The 16,323-nt window shown below is 42.2% G+C and overlaps 1 protein-coding gene across 3 annotated transcripts in view; it reads right to left on the bottom strand.

The window, feature by feature from the left end:
- Positions 1 to 16,323, bottom strand: part of ap3b1a (adaptor related protein complex 3 subunit beta 1a) — a 60,285-nt gene that overhangs the window by 17,554 nt on the left and 26,408 nt on the right. For all 3 annotated transcript variants that reach the window (XM_028973798.1, XM_028973797.1, XM_028973799.1), the window contains 6 exons: positions 15,710 to 15,869; positions 15,457 to 15,616; positions 12,242 to 12,425; positions 11,311 to 11,359; positions 9,961 to 10,064; positions 1,627 to 1,855 (listed from right to left, as the gene is read on the bottom strand). In XM_028973798.1, the coding sequence (XP_028829631.1) occupies positions 1,627 to 1,855; positions 9,961 to 10,064; positions 11,311 to 11,359; positions 12,242 to 12,425; positions 15,457 to 15,616; positions 15,710 to 15,869 (886 nt within the window). The remainder of the gene's footprint in view (positions 1 to 1,626; positions 1,856 to 9,960; positions 10,065 to 11,310; positions 11,360 to 12,241; positions 12,426 to 15,456; positions 15,617 to 15,709; positions 15,870 to 16,323) is intronic.

Below are 16,323 nucleotides of genomic sequence, written 5' to 3'. Positions count from 1 at the left end.
CTTCATTTGGTATTTTCAGGACGGTGGAGGATGGTGTACTTTCTGCAGAATACCAGTCTGAGAAGTGGTTTCTTTGCTGCCCTTCTTGACACCAGGCCATCTGTGAAGATGTACTCACACCTCCCTGCTGCCATTCCTGAGCAAGCTCTGCACTGGTGGCACCCCCATCCTGCTGCTAAATCATCTTTAGGAGATGGTCCTGACGCTTGCTGGACTTTCTTGAGCACCCTGAAGCCTTCTTCACAGCACTTGAACATCTCTCCTTAAAGATTTTGAGGACCGGAAATTTTTTTTGATTTAGGTGCAATCTTAGTAGCAGCGATATCCTTGCCTGTGAAACCCTTTTTATGCAACACAATAACTGCTAGTGTTTCCTTGCAGGTTACCATGGTTAACAGAGGAAGAACAATGATTTCAAGTTTAGCTGAACAATGCATTGATTAAATCGATAAAAATCGATTACTAAAAGAGTAGACAACAGACAGAAGAAAGGGCGGAGCAACAAAAAAAACAAACAAATCGGCAGTAGAGGAAAGATACAGGGCCATATGGACCATAATTCGTCTGGTCAGAGCTCCCCTTTCACACTGTGTTTCACCAAGGGTGATGGTTAAAAGCAGAAGACACATTTCTTTTTGTCATTTCACAATGACAATCACTTCACTTCTTACCTCTGCGTCCCTGCCACATCAACACCATAGCCTCAAAGAAAACAGTGAGCCTGAAAAGTGTCTGAATAAAGGGAGCGAGTGAAAGAGAGTAGGGGTGTGTGTGTGTGTGTGTTTGTGTAAGAGTTTGTGAGTGTGTTCATATGCAAAATTATGTGCCTCTGTGAGTGTGTGCATCTTCTGTGTAGTATAGAGAACAAGTTCTGACATTCTGTTCTGGCAGCTCAGGTGGCACTTTATTTTAAAAGTCTATGTATTTGGCAGTTAAAGCATATATGTGTTTTTTTTTTTTGTGTTGGTACATTTGGATTTTATTATAGCAGCTCAAGAAGCAAAATGTTTGTGCATTTTCTAAAGAAAATGTTCTGTTTTTGAATAAGGGGTTGGAAATGAATGCTTTTCTTTTTTTTTTTTTAAATTCAAGTCATCGATTAATAACCGATTAATAACTTATTAAAACAATTGTTAGTAGCAGTCCTAATTTCAAGAATCACCCTCCTTTTAAAGCATCCAGTCTGCTATTCTAACTCACTGGTGATAGTCTTATTTGCAGTGGAAATGGGTTTTATGAGATTAAGTTCATTTTCATGGCAAAGAGGGATTTTGCAATTCATCTGATCATTGTTCCTAACATTCTGGAGTATATGCAAATCGGCATAATAAAGCTTTGTGTGAAAAAAAGTATTTGTGTCATTCTCAAAACCTTTGGCCTCGACTGTACATGTGAGATTGGAACAGACTATAGCTTATTAGGTACTGGTGTACTAGGACCGGATGGTGTAGCAATGGGTGACTATAAATAATTGTAACTTTTCAATATATAGTGATACAAAAGATTCATTAACAATTACCCTCCAAACTCAGTGGTCCAGCCTCTAAGAAGTCCCCAAAGTCTTCTCCAATTAAAAGATCGACCATGTTCTTTCCCTTACAACAGGGTTATTGACTGTGAACTCACCAATGCTGCTGAAGCGGTGAATGTTCTGACCGGAGGAGGTCTTCTCTCCGATGCTGATGTCCTCCAAGGTGTGGTCGCTGCTGTTGGTTAGGGTCAGCTGGACAGACACCATCTTGTTACCATAGATACACGGCTGTCGAGGGAAGTGGTACTGGGCTGCGAGACCTTTCCCCGTCATTCGATGGAGCAACTCGTGAGAGGACATGGGGACGAAAACAGGAGAACTGACCTGTACGCAGAGAAACAGAGCAACTATTGGTTTGAAAAAGCATTAAAAGAACCAAAACACACCTGCATAGTGGTTAGTGTGCACAATAGTGGCTGAATAACATTTTATTATAAAACAGCCCCTACACCCATCAGTCAAAAGAAAACGGGACATGCTAATAAATCCACATAAAGCAGTGAAAGGGGGCATAAATGGTTCTATTAGCGGCATCCACAAGCTGTTTTAACAGGGACCAGAAAGCTCAAAGTGTGTCGTGTTCCGTAATATGAGTGACAAAAGGACAATTTGAGCAATCTCTCAAAAAACAGCAGTGCAAAGAAGAAATGGATGCACCGCATGTCCGAAAGGAAAGGGGGAATGAAAATGGGCTGGAAAAAAAACACACAAGTACATCGCAGTACTCAGGGCCACCATTCACTCTGTTATTAGCAGAGCTTTTACCTTCTCAGAACCAGCATATCTATTTATTACAAAGAAAAGGGACAACTTAACTAAAGGAGGGAAGAGGAAAGAGGGGAGGGAAAACAAAACATAGAATCGTGGCTTCTGAAAAGACTGCAGCCTCTTCAGGCTTAATACTCATACACTAGGTTACTTTGCAGATTTGTTTAAATTTGTCAGCCATTTTTCTAACATGGAAGACCAGGCAAAAACAAGGCATCTCAGAGATGGCCATCACAAGGTATATCAGAGATGGCCAACATCTGTCCCTTCAGCACAACCAGAGCTATGCAGGAGGATTTTCAATAGTCAAAGTTGTATTCATGCACCAGACTCATGTTGAGATGGCTCATCCTCTATGTAGGTAATGAGTGCACATTAACAGAAACACACACAAACTTGAGTTTTGGAAAATTTTGGAAAATTAGAAATACATGTTAAGACTGAGGTCAGAGGGTGTAAGGAGTAAAACCAAAGAAAGAAGATAAAAGATAAAACAAGGAAGAATTGCTTGGTAGTTTAATGGATCTTGAAGAGAATCAAACTACCCTACATGCTGTAATTATATCTGTCACCCAGAACACAACCATTATTTCTTGTTTATGGAAATCCCATAACTAAAGGGCTGCACTTTGTGTCAGTTTGAAAACTGAGTTAAGGATAGTGATGTAAAACATGTATAATATTTAAATGCCCCCTGTTCCTGGGGACACAGCCTTCCTCCGAACTTTCATCAGTAGTGTGTGTGTCATCCACATGCCTGTATGACCTCCTATAATGCCTTGCCATGCTCTTGATGAGGTGGCAGATGGTCTCCTGAGGGAAGCTCCTGGACAGTCTGTGGTGCAATGGAGCAAGACATGATGTCCCAGATGTGCTCAATTGGATTCAGGTCTGAGAAATGAGCATAGGATTGGCATTTGTCCATAGGATCAATGCCTTTGTCTTACAGGAACTGCGGACGCACTGCAGACACATGAGGTCTAGCACTGTCTTGCATTTGAAGGAACCCAGGGCCAACCACACATGCGTATGGTCTCATAAGAGGGTTGAGGATCTCATCTTGGTACCGAATGGCAGTCAGGCTACCTCTGGTGAGCCCATGGAGGGCTTTGTGGCACCCCCAAAGAAATGCCACCCCACACCATTACTGACCCACTGTCAAACCGGTCAGGCTGGAGGATGTTGCAGGCAGCAGAACGTTCTCCACGGCGACTCCAGTCTCCAGTCTGGCACGTCTGTCACGTCTCCTCCACGTCTCCTGATGGACTGGCCTGTCTCCTGATATCACCTCCATGCTCTGGATACTATGCTGACAGACACAGCAAACCTTCATGCCACAGCTCGCAGTGATGTTCCATCCTGGACCTCTCATGCTACCACTAGAGTGAAAGCACCACCAGCATCCAAAAGAGACCAAAACAGCAGCCAGAAAGTATAGGAACTGAGAAGTGGTCTGTGGTCACCCCTGCAGAACCACGCCTTTATTGGGGATGTCTTGCTAATAATTTCCACCTGTTGTCAGAAGTGTGACTGACTTGGAGTTACATTGCGTTGTTTAAGTGTTTCCTTTATTTTTTGAGCAGTGTACAACATTACCGTACCATCATTCTTCTGTGTGTAACCAAAACGTCCACAGTTAGCACTCACTGAGGAATCGGGAGACACTATTCACAGTTGTTGAGGCAAAATTCACTTCAAGCAATGCAGGTATTGTAAAGAAATGTGTGCAGTAATAAACATAAGGGGGAAAAATTATACAATTTTGAAAATTGACCACATGATCATCTGTGCAAGGATTTCTGAGGAGCTGTGATCACTTCCGCTGATACGTTTTTGATTCTGCACCTACTTTCTTAGTAGAAAATACACAGATAATTAGAGAGTCTGATAGGGAGCTAAAAGGGAAAAAAGGATGCATGTCTGACTGGTAAGCCACATAAATCAAATGCAGCAGGACAATACAGCATTCATCATGAGTCAATGTTCTTAATGTTTATTTTTTCCTGAATATTCAACTATAAGCTTTTTTTTTATTTGATATACATTTACCTAATAGGCACTTTGAGCAGGAAAGTTTGCATCAAGCCTAAAGTCACTACTCTCAATGAATGATTGAATGAACCAAAATGAAAAACCCTGAAAATACTCAGCTTTTAAAGGCCATATTAACAGGCCCCCTGACATGAACATTTCACTTTGTGAAATTCCCTTAGCCTGTCTATGGTCCTGCAGTGGTTAAAAATGGCGATAGGTGTAAAGAGTGCTTTGGTCATTCTGCTCTGCCATTCAGAGAGCTGATCTGGAATTTGGCCACTTGTGTAATCACAAGTTTTTATTTTGGAAAAACTCCAACACGACTTCATGTCTGTGACAAACATTGGGTTTGGTGAATGGTGTTGATGACGTCATTTCTGCGAATGCCCCCACAACTATAGACCGCTCTTCTCCTCGTCCCGTCTCTCTCCTCATTAGCATTTAAAGGTATAACACCAAAATGGAGCGTCCTGAGGAAATCTCATTGTGTGATTGGCTAAAAGTGGCAGTAATTTTGCACCATGGCTGGATTTCAGAAAAATACTCCAGATATAGTATTAGGGGGCTGTTAAGATCTGCATAAAAACAAATAAAATTTAATGTCAGGGAGCCTTTAAACCAAGAATCTGGAGGAAAATTGCCTCCTTTCTGATTTTGCATTGTCTAGGCTCGAAGACAGCAGTAAAATTTATTGATACTCTTTTGGACGTGTCAGAGCGATGCGCGGCAATAAAGCCTGTCATAACGCATGCCCTCCTCACTCCAGAGATTTACCTCCGTGTGACAACTGCACTAGTCACCCTGCTCAAGGTCTGACATCGGGGTAGGAGGGGGGTTTGGCCCGTTGACACACAGCTTATCATCACCAATTTGACACACCACACAAGCGAACAACACACACATGGAAGAGGCTACTGTGGCAATTGCCTCCTCTGGCCCTTAAGTGTAAATAACACCGCGAGCGGCCAGGTAACCTTGACTCCTCCAGCAGACGTACACACACAGTCTGTCCGACATTATTTTTGTGCATGGGCATTTTTTCTCTCCCTCGGCCCGTTCTTGGACTGGGTGACAATGAAGGAGGAAGTTGATTGAGGGGCTCTATTAGGTATCAACTTAAAGGAAGCCTGGCTGATGGATGACACACAGCTCCAGTCACCTTCAGGTCCCAGACGCCCGCAGCAGCACCGCAGCGGCATCCTCTCTGTCAAATGACCTGAAAATCCCGCTGACAAGCTCAGAAGTCACCGGAACACGGGAGGCCAATTTATGTTTGTTTTTTTTAACAAAAAGAGCGAGCGAGCGAGAGAGAGAGAGAGAGAGAGAGAGAGAGAGATGGTAGGTGCAATGGAATAGAAGAGAAATGTAAAGTAAGTGTATTGAAAATCTATTTCTATTTCTCTTTTGAGATTCACTTAATTTGAGAATGCGCTGATGTCAACGGCAACTCCTTTGACATAGGACTTTAAAATAAACAAGAAAAAAAGAGACAATATATTTGTTTAATTTAATTAGAGACTCAAGATCAAGTTTTGTCCATGTTTTTTTTTTTACATCCAAAGGGTTTTTTTGCACTGTGCAGGAATCCTGATAAGCTATTCAACACCAGATGCCTGTAACAAGTACTCACTCTGAATTAGGAGCACATAACAGCACACAAGCCTTTTTGTTACACAGAGGTAGTTTAGCATTTATTTGTTATTTAACTACAATGGCGCGGACATTCTTTCAGGTTTCAGTAAAAGCGAAATCTCATTGTCCCACTGACAGAGTGTATGTGTGTGTATGTGTGTGTTGTGTGACCGGAGCTGTAGCTTTAGTTTAATTGGAGCGTCTGCATGAACACAAGAGGTTTCCTGGAGGACAGGAGGATAATTATCAACCACAGGCGGTGGAATTAACTAATTTAGAAAAGGAACAGAGTGACATTTAGACATAGCACAGCAAATGGATACTCTACACATACACTGCTTACATGTGTCCTAGCAAAAAAACACAGCACCTTTACTCCTACAACATGGTCAAAATCACATACAATTACACACAAACAGTGGCTAGCACGATGGGACCGGTCCATCTATTCACAGGCTGAAAACTTTATTTATAATACTACCCCTTACCTTTAGCTAATAAATAAATAAATCTGCCCTTTGATCTGTTAAACCCAAAGCCTTATGATAGTTTTATACAAAACAGCATTCAACTAGTGCATAACACACTGTCCTATGAACCAGAAGACACAGGTTCAAACCCCACTAACTACCATTGTGTCCCTGAGCGAGACACTTAGCCCTGACTTGCTCCAGGGAGACAGATTGACAAATGTCGTAAATGTAATGTAATGCATCAATAGTCGATCACTAGTAGAATATGAAAGTGAGTAATTGTCATTGTGATACACTACAGCACAGCACACGAAATGTGTCCTCTGCTTTTAACCATCACCCTTGGTGAGAAGTGGGCAGCCATGACAGGCACCCGGGGAGCAGTGTGTGGGGACGGTACTTTTATCAGAGGCACCTCAGTGGTAACTTGGTGGATCGGGATTCGAACCGGCAACCTTCTGATTATGAGGCCACTTCCTTAATCTCAAAATATGCTGTTGTAGCCCTACTACTGATTGACTACATTCTCCAGGCAAGAACACTCCACTAAACCACATAAAACACCAACCTAGCTAAAAATTAAAACGTTCAGCCCTTTAAAGAGTATCACCCAGAGAGAAACTCAAAATGACCCCATGTAGTAGGTGTGCTTTGTAATCACAAACTTGGTGAAATGTCTGTCTCCTACAAACTTAAACCTCAACCAGCAGAGGTGTGGTAAAATACACAGACCTGCCACTCCATAAGGCTACAATAGTCTGCGATCACACACCTAACAACACATCACCCACAGGATCCTAGCAGGTATTTCCTCTGACCATTTGCCCTCAATTAGCCAATGCAATGTGATCACGTTTGTGTGTGTGAGATGGTATGTGTGTGTGTGCGTGTGTGTATGTGTATAAGTGGTGTGTGATTGACAGGTGCGGGTGTGGAGGGCAGGCCCAGTGCATTTCGGCAGGGGTGCTGAGTCATAATGAGGCCTGAACCGAGCGCGCTCAGAGCGGCCCAGGGTCAGAGAGGTGGCGCCGGCCGGCTGATGGGCACCAAATGAACAAATTATGACGGGGCCCCCCTCAGCATGATGGGGTCAAACGCCCGCGCCTCGCCACTGACAGTTCAATTTCCCTTGCTGCGCTTCCCATTCGCCCGCCGCTAATTATGAATGAAAAGTTATCAGCCGCCGCCCCCCCCACCCTCCTACCTTCTTCACCTCACCCGGCGGCCATCGGTGAGGGTGCCGTGGGGGGGCTTTAAACACTATTTTCTGAGGAGATCCTAATGTCAAAATGTTATTAGAGAGCTGGGCTGCCCTGTGGAGGACACACACGGAGTCCAGATTCAGCTAAATGCTTCTGATAACCATGCAGTAATTCTCTTAAAAAAAGGGAAAAGAAGGAGACAAAGAAGAGAAAAGAATGGGAAGACACAGATTGTGTAACACACACTTCAAACACATGTACACAAACTGGAGATCACATCTGTGTCCGAGTGTGTGTGTGTGTGTGTGTGTGTGTGAGATGCACGAGAACAAGACCTATTGAGCGAGTGTGGGATTACAGAAGACTGTAATGTATTTATGCATAACATTGACTATAAATGAGAGTCTCTCAGTGCACTGTGCAGGGCATCGCTGCTGCATTTGTGCTCTGGGTTCTAATGGGATCTGAGTCCTCTTAACCTGTCAATCAAGTAGTCAAGCATAGCACTCACACAGCATACCACAGTAAACTCAAAGTGCCTGAATAACTGTTTACTTCAGCCAAACTTAAATAGCAAAAAAAATGTAGGTGACATGGTACTTCCTAGGCATAGTTCATTTAAAAAACATTTCAGTTGTGCCATTCTACACATAGCAGACTTAGACAAGAGAGTGAAAGGTCTGTTTTCATAATGATCTATGCATAATGTCTACTTTTACTAAATTAACAGCGGTAAAACAGCTTCAGAAGGGTCAACGTAATCAGTCATGCATGTGTATTGGGCATAATGTACTTAATAATGTAATAATCTGAGTCTCATCTCCCAGCCTTGGCAGACGGCTATTATAGTGAAGGATTTGCCAGACAGTAGAACAGAACACTTCTTTACAGAGGAAACCATCAAAGAGTCGGAGTTTACACATCTAAAAATATTTATACTGACTAGTTTTGCACCCAATCATCTTAATCTGTATGTTTGCGCCCTGGTGCATGTGGAGACAAGAAAGTATACACCCACCTATGCAACTTATCTTATAACACACCTTAAATAAGAATCAATTACAGCACAAGCGACATCAGACCAGGCTTTTGTTTATAAACTGCAACAGTATAAGAAAGTCATTGCATCAGGGTTGCTTTACAAATGTATTTCACCAAATAGAGATTTGCCATGTATATGTAAATCTTGCATCTTCACCTAGTCTTACACTTATACTGGATGCCTCTTCTGGGATGGACACAAAGAAATAGACTGGCTTGTTCTTTCTCAGATGCTGGGTTTTTATCTATTCCAGCTAATCATGCTGGGAGTTCTTTCCATCCCCAACAGCCACATTTTGATGATTACTTTTGATGTTACGTAGTGTAGAATATGTCGGTCTACTACACTTAACCTGTTATGAGCGCTGTAGGGAACCATGATGATACATAAAACATAAATAATTAATATAATATCACATATATTGGGTAACTTGGTGGGCGCATTTATTATACAATATATGTATAAAATACGAAAACAATATTATGTGGTGAAATGATGTGAATCAAAAGATGGAATAGGAATAGAATTATCTTTTTTAGGCTTCTCACTTTTTGTCTTTTTCTGACTCTCTGAAATGTTTCTCACAGGAGAGAAAACAGCCATCACACTGGAAAAGGTCAACAATCATACACACAACTCCACAGAGACACCAAGGACCCAAGAGATGACAGCAAAAGGAGAAATGGTCAGAGAAAGGGAGTGGCAGAGAGATATGAGGGCGAGGCTGAGATGTGGGGGAAATGACTGAGCAGGAGATGACAAAGATGAGGTTAGGAAGAAAAGGCGTGAGGGGAATTAAGAGAAGTCAGAAAGAGAGACGAGGCCAGACTAGGGCAGACAGGAAATCACAGAAATAATATATCGCAGTAGAACCGGGGCATTTAACAGGGAAGGTGGGGGAGGGACAGAGCTGGTGAAGCTCTCTGGTAAAGAATAGCACCTGGAGACAAAAAGGTCAAGTGAAAATATTGAGTCCAGAAAAGCAGAACAATGTCATTGGTCATCCCAGCCAATAGAGCCCCTCCCTCACTAATCACAACAGCCTATTAGGACACCGAAACCACAGGAGGCCCAGAGGAGAAAAACAATAAAGCACCAAAGTGATCTCCACTGATTGTGAGCTCTATTAGACAAAAGGGTCTTCAAAAGGAGCACCTTCTGGCAGGTACAGAACACAAAGAGCAACATAGTGTCTTATTCAACTCTTTTTAAGAAGATAAGGATAGAGAAGGAATATCAACAGATAAACAGACAGTGTGCAAGTGGGGGTCATCTGACCTGGATGGCTGGGGGGGTGCTTGACAGAGACAGACCCTCCAGGTCTGACAGCAGGCTGGGTGAGAGGATGGAGCTCTTATTGGAGGCCACAGGTGCTGGGGAAACTGAGAGAAAGACAGAAAGAAAGTTTAAACCTTCATTAAAAAGCTGAAGAGACAGTAACACAGAAGGTGTAATTTAAAAATTATATTCATTATGAAACTACTTTTTAAATCAGAACCTTAATTTTGTTACATTGTAATTCTGTACAGTAATTTGCCTTTCATTTATTTCACTGCAGAAGGCAAATCAAAATATTCCACAGCATATTGAACATACTGAAGTGAAAGTGAAGTGATTGTAATTGTGAAGCATAGCAAGCACAGCACACGGTGACACAACGAAATGTGTGCTCTGCATTTAACCATCAACCTTAGTGAGCAGTGGGCAGCCATGAAAGGTACCCGGGGAGCAGTGTGTGGGGACGGTACTTTGCTTAGTGGCACCTCGAGGTTCGAACCACTTCCTTACCTGCTAGGCCACCACTGCCCCTTCACTTAACTAAACCTTCAGCATAACTACCATAATGCACTTGAAATATCCGGACAATAAACATTTCAGATTTAAGCGTAAAAGACAGACTACTACAGGGCCTAAATTACTCATTACTTTTAGAATATTCTAACTGAAACAGATATGAAAGTTCATAAAAACATTCTCTTTACATTTATGCCATTTATAACTTTCTTAATCTAATCTTTTTTTTTTTCTTTAAGTGATTGTCACTTGTGATACACAGCAGCACAGCACACACAGTGAAATTTGTCCTCTGCATTTAACCAATCACCCTGAGTGAGCAGTGGGCAGCCATGACAGGCGCCCGGGGAGCAGTGTGTGGGGACGGTGATTTGCTCAGTGGCACCTTAGTGGCACATTGGATTGGGATTCGAACCGACAACCTGCCGCCAAGCCACCACTGCCCCGCAATCGGGAACATGGCCCAAATTAAGGACACCAACTCATGTGGTTAGATGGTAAGTAGTGGACCTAGCATGCAAACTCGCGAGACAATCACGCCACCATTCAGCCGATATTCAAAATCATTTATGAATATCACCCAGACCCACCTAATCATTATTAGGCTCACATGTAGTCAAAGGTGTACTGTTTTGTTATTTCTTCTGTAAGAATTAACTGTAGCACTGACGGTGATGAGGGGAATAAGGTTGATACTCAGTGGACTTCAACTCCTCTGTTTTATTGACTAAACCCATTTTTATCCTGCCCCAAACACAGAGGAGATGTCCCCTGGGGCCCAAACAAAGCTAATAAATTGTTCAAAATGTCACTGAAGCTGGTGCTAATACTCACAGTCGTCCAGGTCCAGCAGGGAAATCTCCTTCTTAGGTTTCTGCTCACCCTGAGAAAAGAGGGGGGAAAAGGTAGCAAAGACCGGCTACACATGCAATGTATTGCAAGAGGCCTGAGAGTGTGTAAAAGTGTGCAAGCCTCTGTGTGCAGAGACACGAGCAAGGACAAGAAATAAGATTTACGGAGTGAAATGTGATTTGGCCTGCTTCTTCTCCACACCCCCACCCCTTTCTTTCAGCATCCTTTCTCCTGCATCTTCTCCTTCCATCCCTCCATCTCTGACCCGCTCTGTGTGTGAAATTCTCATTTTGCAAACTACACTAGAGTGACTGACACATGAATAATACATTGTGCGGGTGACTAACCCCCCCTCCCTCTGCCCGATACGGCGGGCTCAGCCGCACGCGCGCTAACTGCATGGCGATAACCGGGAGCCTCTTCCATTAGACCGAAATGAACAGCGGTTCAGGAATACCTAATAGGATATGCCTTTAACCTCACTGTTTGTGCACCGAATTAAACCGCCCCTCTCCCCCATCTCTCTTCCCAGCAGTAGGAATTTTATGGTTTTTAATGAAAAATGAAAGAGCGGGGACTATGTGGCTGGAAAAAAAACCTGCTTGACTGCTTTACGAAGCGTGGCACAGTGCTAAACGTGTTTGTTTGTTTAAACGCTGCTTTGCTGGGTGTGCCGTGGTGGAACTGGGTGGACGAGCTGAGCTGTAGCGGCACATTGTAATTCTCAGGCTGTTCGCACACATATCAGGCACCCGTGGGACTGTGTGTGTACCTGCTGGGACTGTTAAATTAGGATTACAGGGAGAAACACGGAGGTGATTTCAGAGCGTCTCTGCCGCGGTGTTGTTCCGCACCAAGCTTTGTTTGGGAAAGCTTGGTGCGGAACAACAAAAAGTACAAGAGGCACACACACCTTGACTTTGGGCTTGGCTGGGTTCTTCTTCTGGTCAGTGCCAGAGTCTGAGTCGGTGTCCGGTTCTGAGGAGGAGTCCGAGTCGGACCCAGTGGAGGTCTCGGACGAGCCGCTGGCCTGAGATGAATTGCTTGACCCTCCTGTCCTCGCAGCTTTACCTTTCCGGCCTTCATCCTCAGAATCACTTGAAGACAAAACGAAACAGAAAAAGAGTAATGCAAATAGATTACTACAATTTCATATGTAAAACAAACATTTGCTTATTGCAAGATATTCTGTTCAAATATATATATATGTATGGGACAATGATAGGTTTAAAAAAAAAAAAAAAAAGGTAAAAGAAAGATGAACAGATGTCTCAGACATGCAAGTTATGCTTTGTGTACAGTTTAACTGTAATTTTAAAGCCAATACATGCCAAAAAGTGGATGCACAAATTTTGTTTCACTTTCACAACAGCATTTCATGTGAATAAAGACGGCATCAATTGCTGTTGTTAGAAACATGATTACATCACATCAAAATTCCTAATAAATAGAAGTAATTCTAATATTAATTCTGTAGTTGCATGAAAATCACACATAAAACAGACACATCTTAATCATTTTCTAAATCTAGTTGGATAAATGTAGGGGTTCAAATACGCATATCATAGAGAAGTCCCTTGCTGTCACTGCTGGAGGTCTGTACGCTCAAGAGTGCTAAAAAAAAAATCATTCCTTGCAACTTTAATAAAAAAAAAAAAGCTTCATAAAGTTACATTGACTGACACAATCAATTTGAAAGGTGCTGTATAACAGATGTTCATTAATACTGTATACTGGCCATAAGTGTGTGTGAGAAAGAACGTACACACTCAATATCCATATGCTCTTCTTCGAAAACATTAGTAAATGACGAACTCAACATGGAGTGGACTGCCCTGTTTTTATAGCAAAGTTAATGTAATGTAATATTGCATTTTTAGACATGGGAGGGGAAAAAAAAAAATCTTCCCTTATTTCTTCTTCAATTCCACATAATGAGTGTTTACCCAGGCAGCCAGAGAGTCTGAAACGAGGGTAAATTAACGAGATGGTGGGTATGTGTGTGTGTGTGTGTGTGTGTGTGTGTGTGCGTGCGCGCGTATTGTGATGGTAACTGGCTTTTTAACTTGGCGATGATGAAAAGCCAGTATTAATTTGGGCTACAGATTTCATTTGTTGGGAACAGGAAAGTGCGGTATAAATCACTTTTAGGCTGATTAGGCCCTGAGTGAAATGAGCGGCTGGTAATGAGGGCATTATGCCGTGTTTGTTGTGGAAGCGCCGGGGTGAACGGCTTTAATTACACTCTCTAATGAAGGGAGCAGGGTCAGCCGCGGGGCTGTCACACACCACAATCAGCAGGTACAGGGAGGTCGTGCGTGTATGTGTGTATGCAAGTGTGTGTGAGTATTGACATTATGCATGGGTTTGTGTGTGAGTAGAAACTCCCATTAAACTCTTATGGCTGTTTGTACAGTGTATGCTCTCCAAATGTTTGCACGTGTGGGCTAATGGAGCTGACTGAATAAGGCTTTTTGGTAAATACCAAACTGGCAACTTTAGAGTTTCATTGCTCAATGTATTTAATGCAATTTAATTCCTAATGCTCTAGTTGAAAATAATAACCACACATTTCAACCTGATATTGTTTCATGTAATCAACCTATAAAAGCCTCACTGAGAAAAGAAAAAGAAACAATAATAATGATAAATGTATTCTAGATGAAAATAATATTTAATATACAACTAATATTGTTTAGGAAGCAGTATTGTAAACAAGGTATCATTCTCAAAGCATTCTAAATTATCCCCAAAGTTATCTCAGTGACCATACACATTCAAAACTTACATCCACCATTAGAATAGAGACACATGATAAATCAGTAACTACAATGCTGTTGGTTGAGGTTATGACTTATTACTCAAATCAATTTGGGGTCCACTAATGTGTTTTAACAATTATCCAAACCACAGGTCATCTTACTTCTCTAGGTTATGGTTCCCTGTTAGTGTGTAGAATTTAAGAGACTATTAAATTTAAGTGACATCTGGGGTGGAGCAGGCCTTGATTCTTTTTTGTGTGTGTTGATTTGTGTGTGATATTTAGGGTAAACATTTTATTTTAAATATATTAAAAATTTTAAGTAAGGGTGTAGCAATTTTGTTAATGACATATGAAATGACATTTAGTGCAGGATTACGCCACGAGGGGAAGAAAAAGCAATTAAAAGTGGGGTTAAATTACAGGTGGGTAACTGCCAGTCGGGCCTGATGCAAATGTAATTATAATTAAAGACGGCACGTTCCTAACTAAACCACCATACAGCAGCCCAAGCCCAGAGGCCTCTGAGTGTCTGTATGTGCCTGTGCATTGATGTGTAGGTGATCATACAGGAGAAGACAAGCCTGTGTGTGTGTGTGTGTGTGTGTGTGTGTACACCAGGTGTATATGTGTGGAAAATAACTGCCCTGGTGAACAGATGGAGGATGAGATTATTGATGCCACTTTGTATTGGTCACGTCCTCAACTCTGGTGTCAGTTTTCTGACACACACATACACAAACACACCCACAACCTGTCCTCCCTCTGTCTCATACTTCTCATATTTTCCACATTCTCTCTCCTCCATTTCTCTTTCAGCTAATTACCACATACTAAGCAACACCTGGGCAGATATTAGAATTTCTGGAGTATGCTTATATATATATATATATATATACACATACACACACACACACACACACACACACACACACCCCACCAGCCTGCTCATATTAACACCTCACATGAGAGCCGCTGTGTTCAGGCTCCCTGCAGGTACGGGGAAATGAGAGTGCGGCTGGGTCCTCACATAAGCAGCACTGGAGGGGCTCACTTCATCATATCCTTCCACTGCGCCAAACAGGAATTGGATCAAAATCAAAACTGAGTCAAAATCTGAATTTTGACCAAAACTAAATCCCTCACGGCAAAACATCTGGACCAGTGCAGAGAGTTGGACCACGTCTCAACGTAACAGCCATGCGAGAATTTCACCTGACTACATCAATGATGCCCCCATGGCGCCCATCTGCTTTCTGTTTTTTTTTTTCCCAGTATGTGTGTATGCCATTTTTGGTGTAAAGGTTCTTAAGTTCCAAAGTTCTTGAGTAAGAGGATGGTGTGTAGGCGGTCTATGCATCTGATACCTTTCTTTAGGTGCTGCCTTTTTAGCCTTTTTCTTCAGTTGGAGTCGCTTCTTTTTGTCTGCTTTCTTCTTATCAGAGTGCCCAGAACTCTTGTCTGATTGGCTGGAATCTGTTTCCTCACTGTGCTTGCTGTTCTTGTCCTCACTTTCAGAATCACTTTCTAAACCCACACACAAACACATCATTAAGCATACAGGTCAAAATTAGGGTTTGAGTTTGTGATTTATTCCAAAAACAAGTCCATACAGCTTACCTTCATTGCTGCTGCTACTGCTACTACTACTACTACTGTCCTCACTGCTGCTGCCTGTTCCTTCCTCTCCTGCCCCCTCCTCCTCTCCAGAATCAGAATAGAATTTGTCATCTGATTTCAAAGGCTTTGTTTTGCCCATCGATGGAACCCACTCCTTCACCTTCCACGAGAAAAGCAAGCAAGGGGAGGGAGACCGAAGACAATTACAGGTTTACAGAGAACTTATTCCTCCAGAGAAATGTATTCCTTCCCCTTTCCGATCTAAAAGCAACTACCTAATAGCTAAACCAGCTACCACCTAATAACCTAAGTGTTTCCAGTGTTTGTGTACTAAAAACATTTTTCTTCAGAACATTTTAAAGGTTATAACATGCATTTAAAGTAATTATATACACTGTTCCAAACACAAACTTAAATGTGCATTCATGTCCACTGACATGAAAATATGATATAATCTGACAAAGTGAAACGAATACTAGTTCCCCTAGCCTGTCTATGGTCCTGCAGCTGCTAGAAACAGAACGATGTATAAATTGCATGGGCTTTCACTAATCTTTGCAAATTCGTTTATCTTGTGGTACAAGATGCAAGGGCAAGATGCATGCAAGGGCCAG

The sequence above is a fragment of the Denticeps clupeoides genome, chromosome 3 (genome assembly GCF_900700375.1).
Source record: "Denticeps clupeoides chromosome 3, fDenClu1.1, whole genome shotgun sequence".
Taxonomy (NCBI): domain Eukaryota; kingdom Metazoa; phylum Chordata; class Actinopteri; order Clupeiformes; family Denticipitidae; genus Denticeps; species Denticeps clupeoides.
The sequence above is the reverse complement of the archived record's forward strand: the minus strand, read 5'-3'. Positions and strand labels throughout refer to the sequence as shown.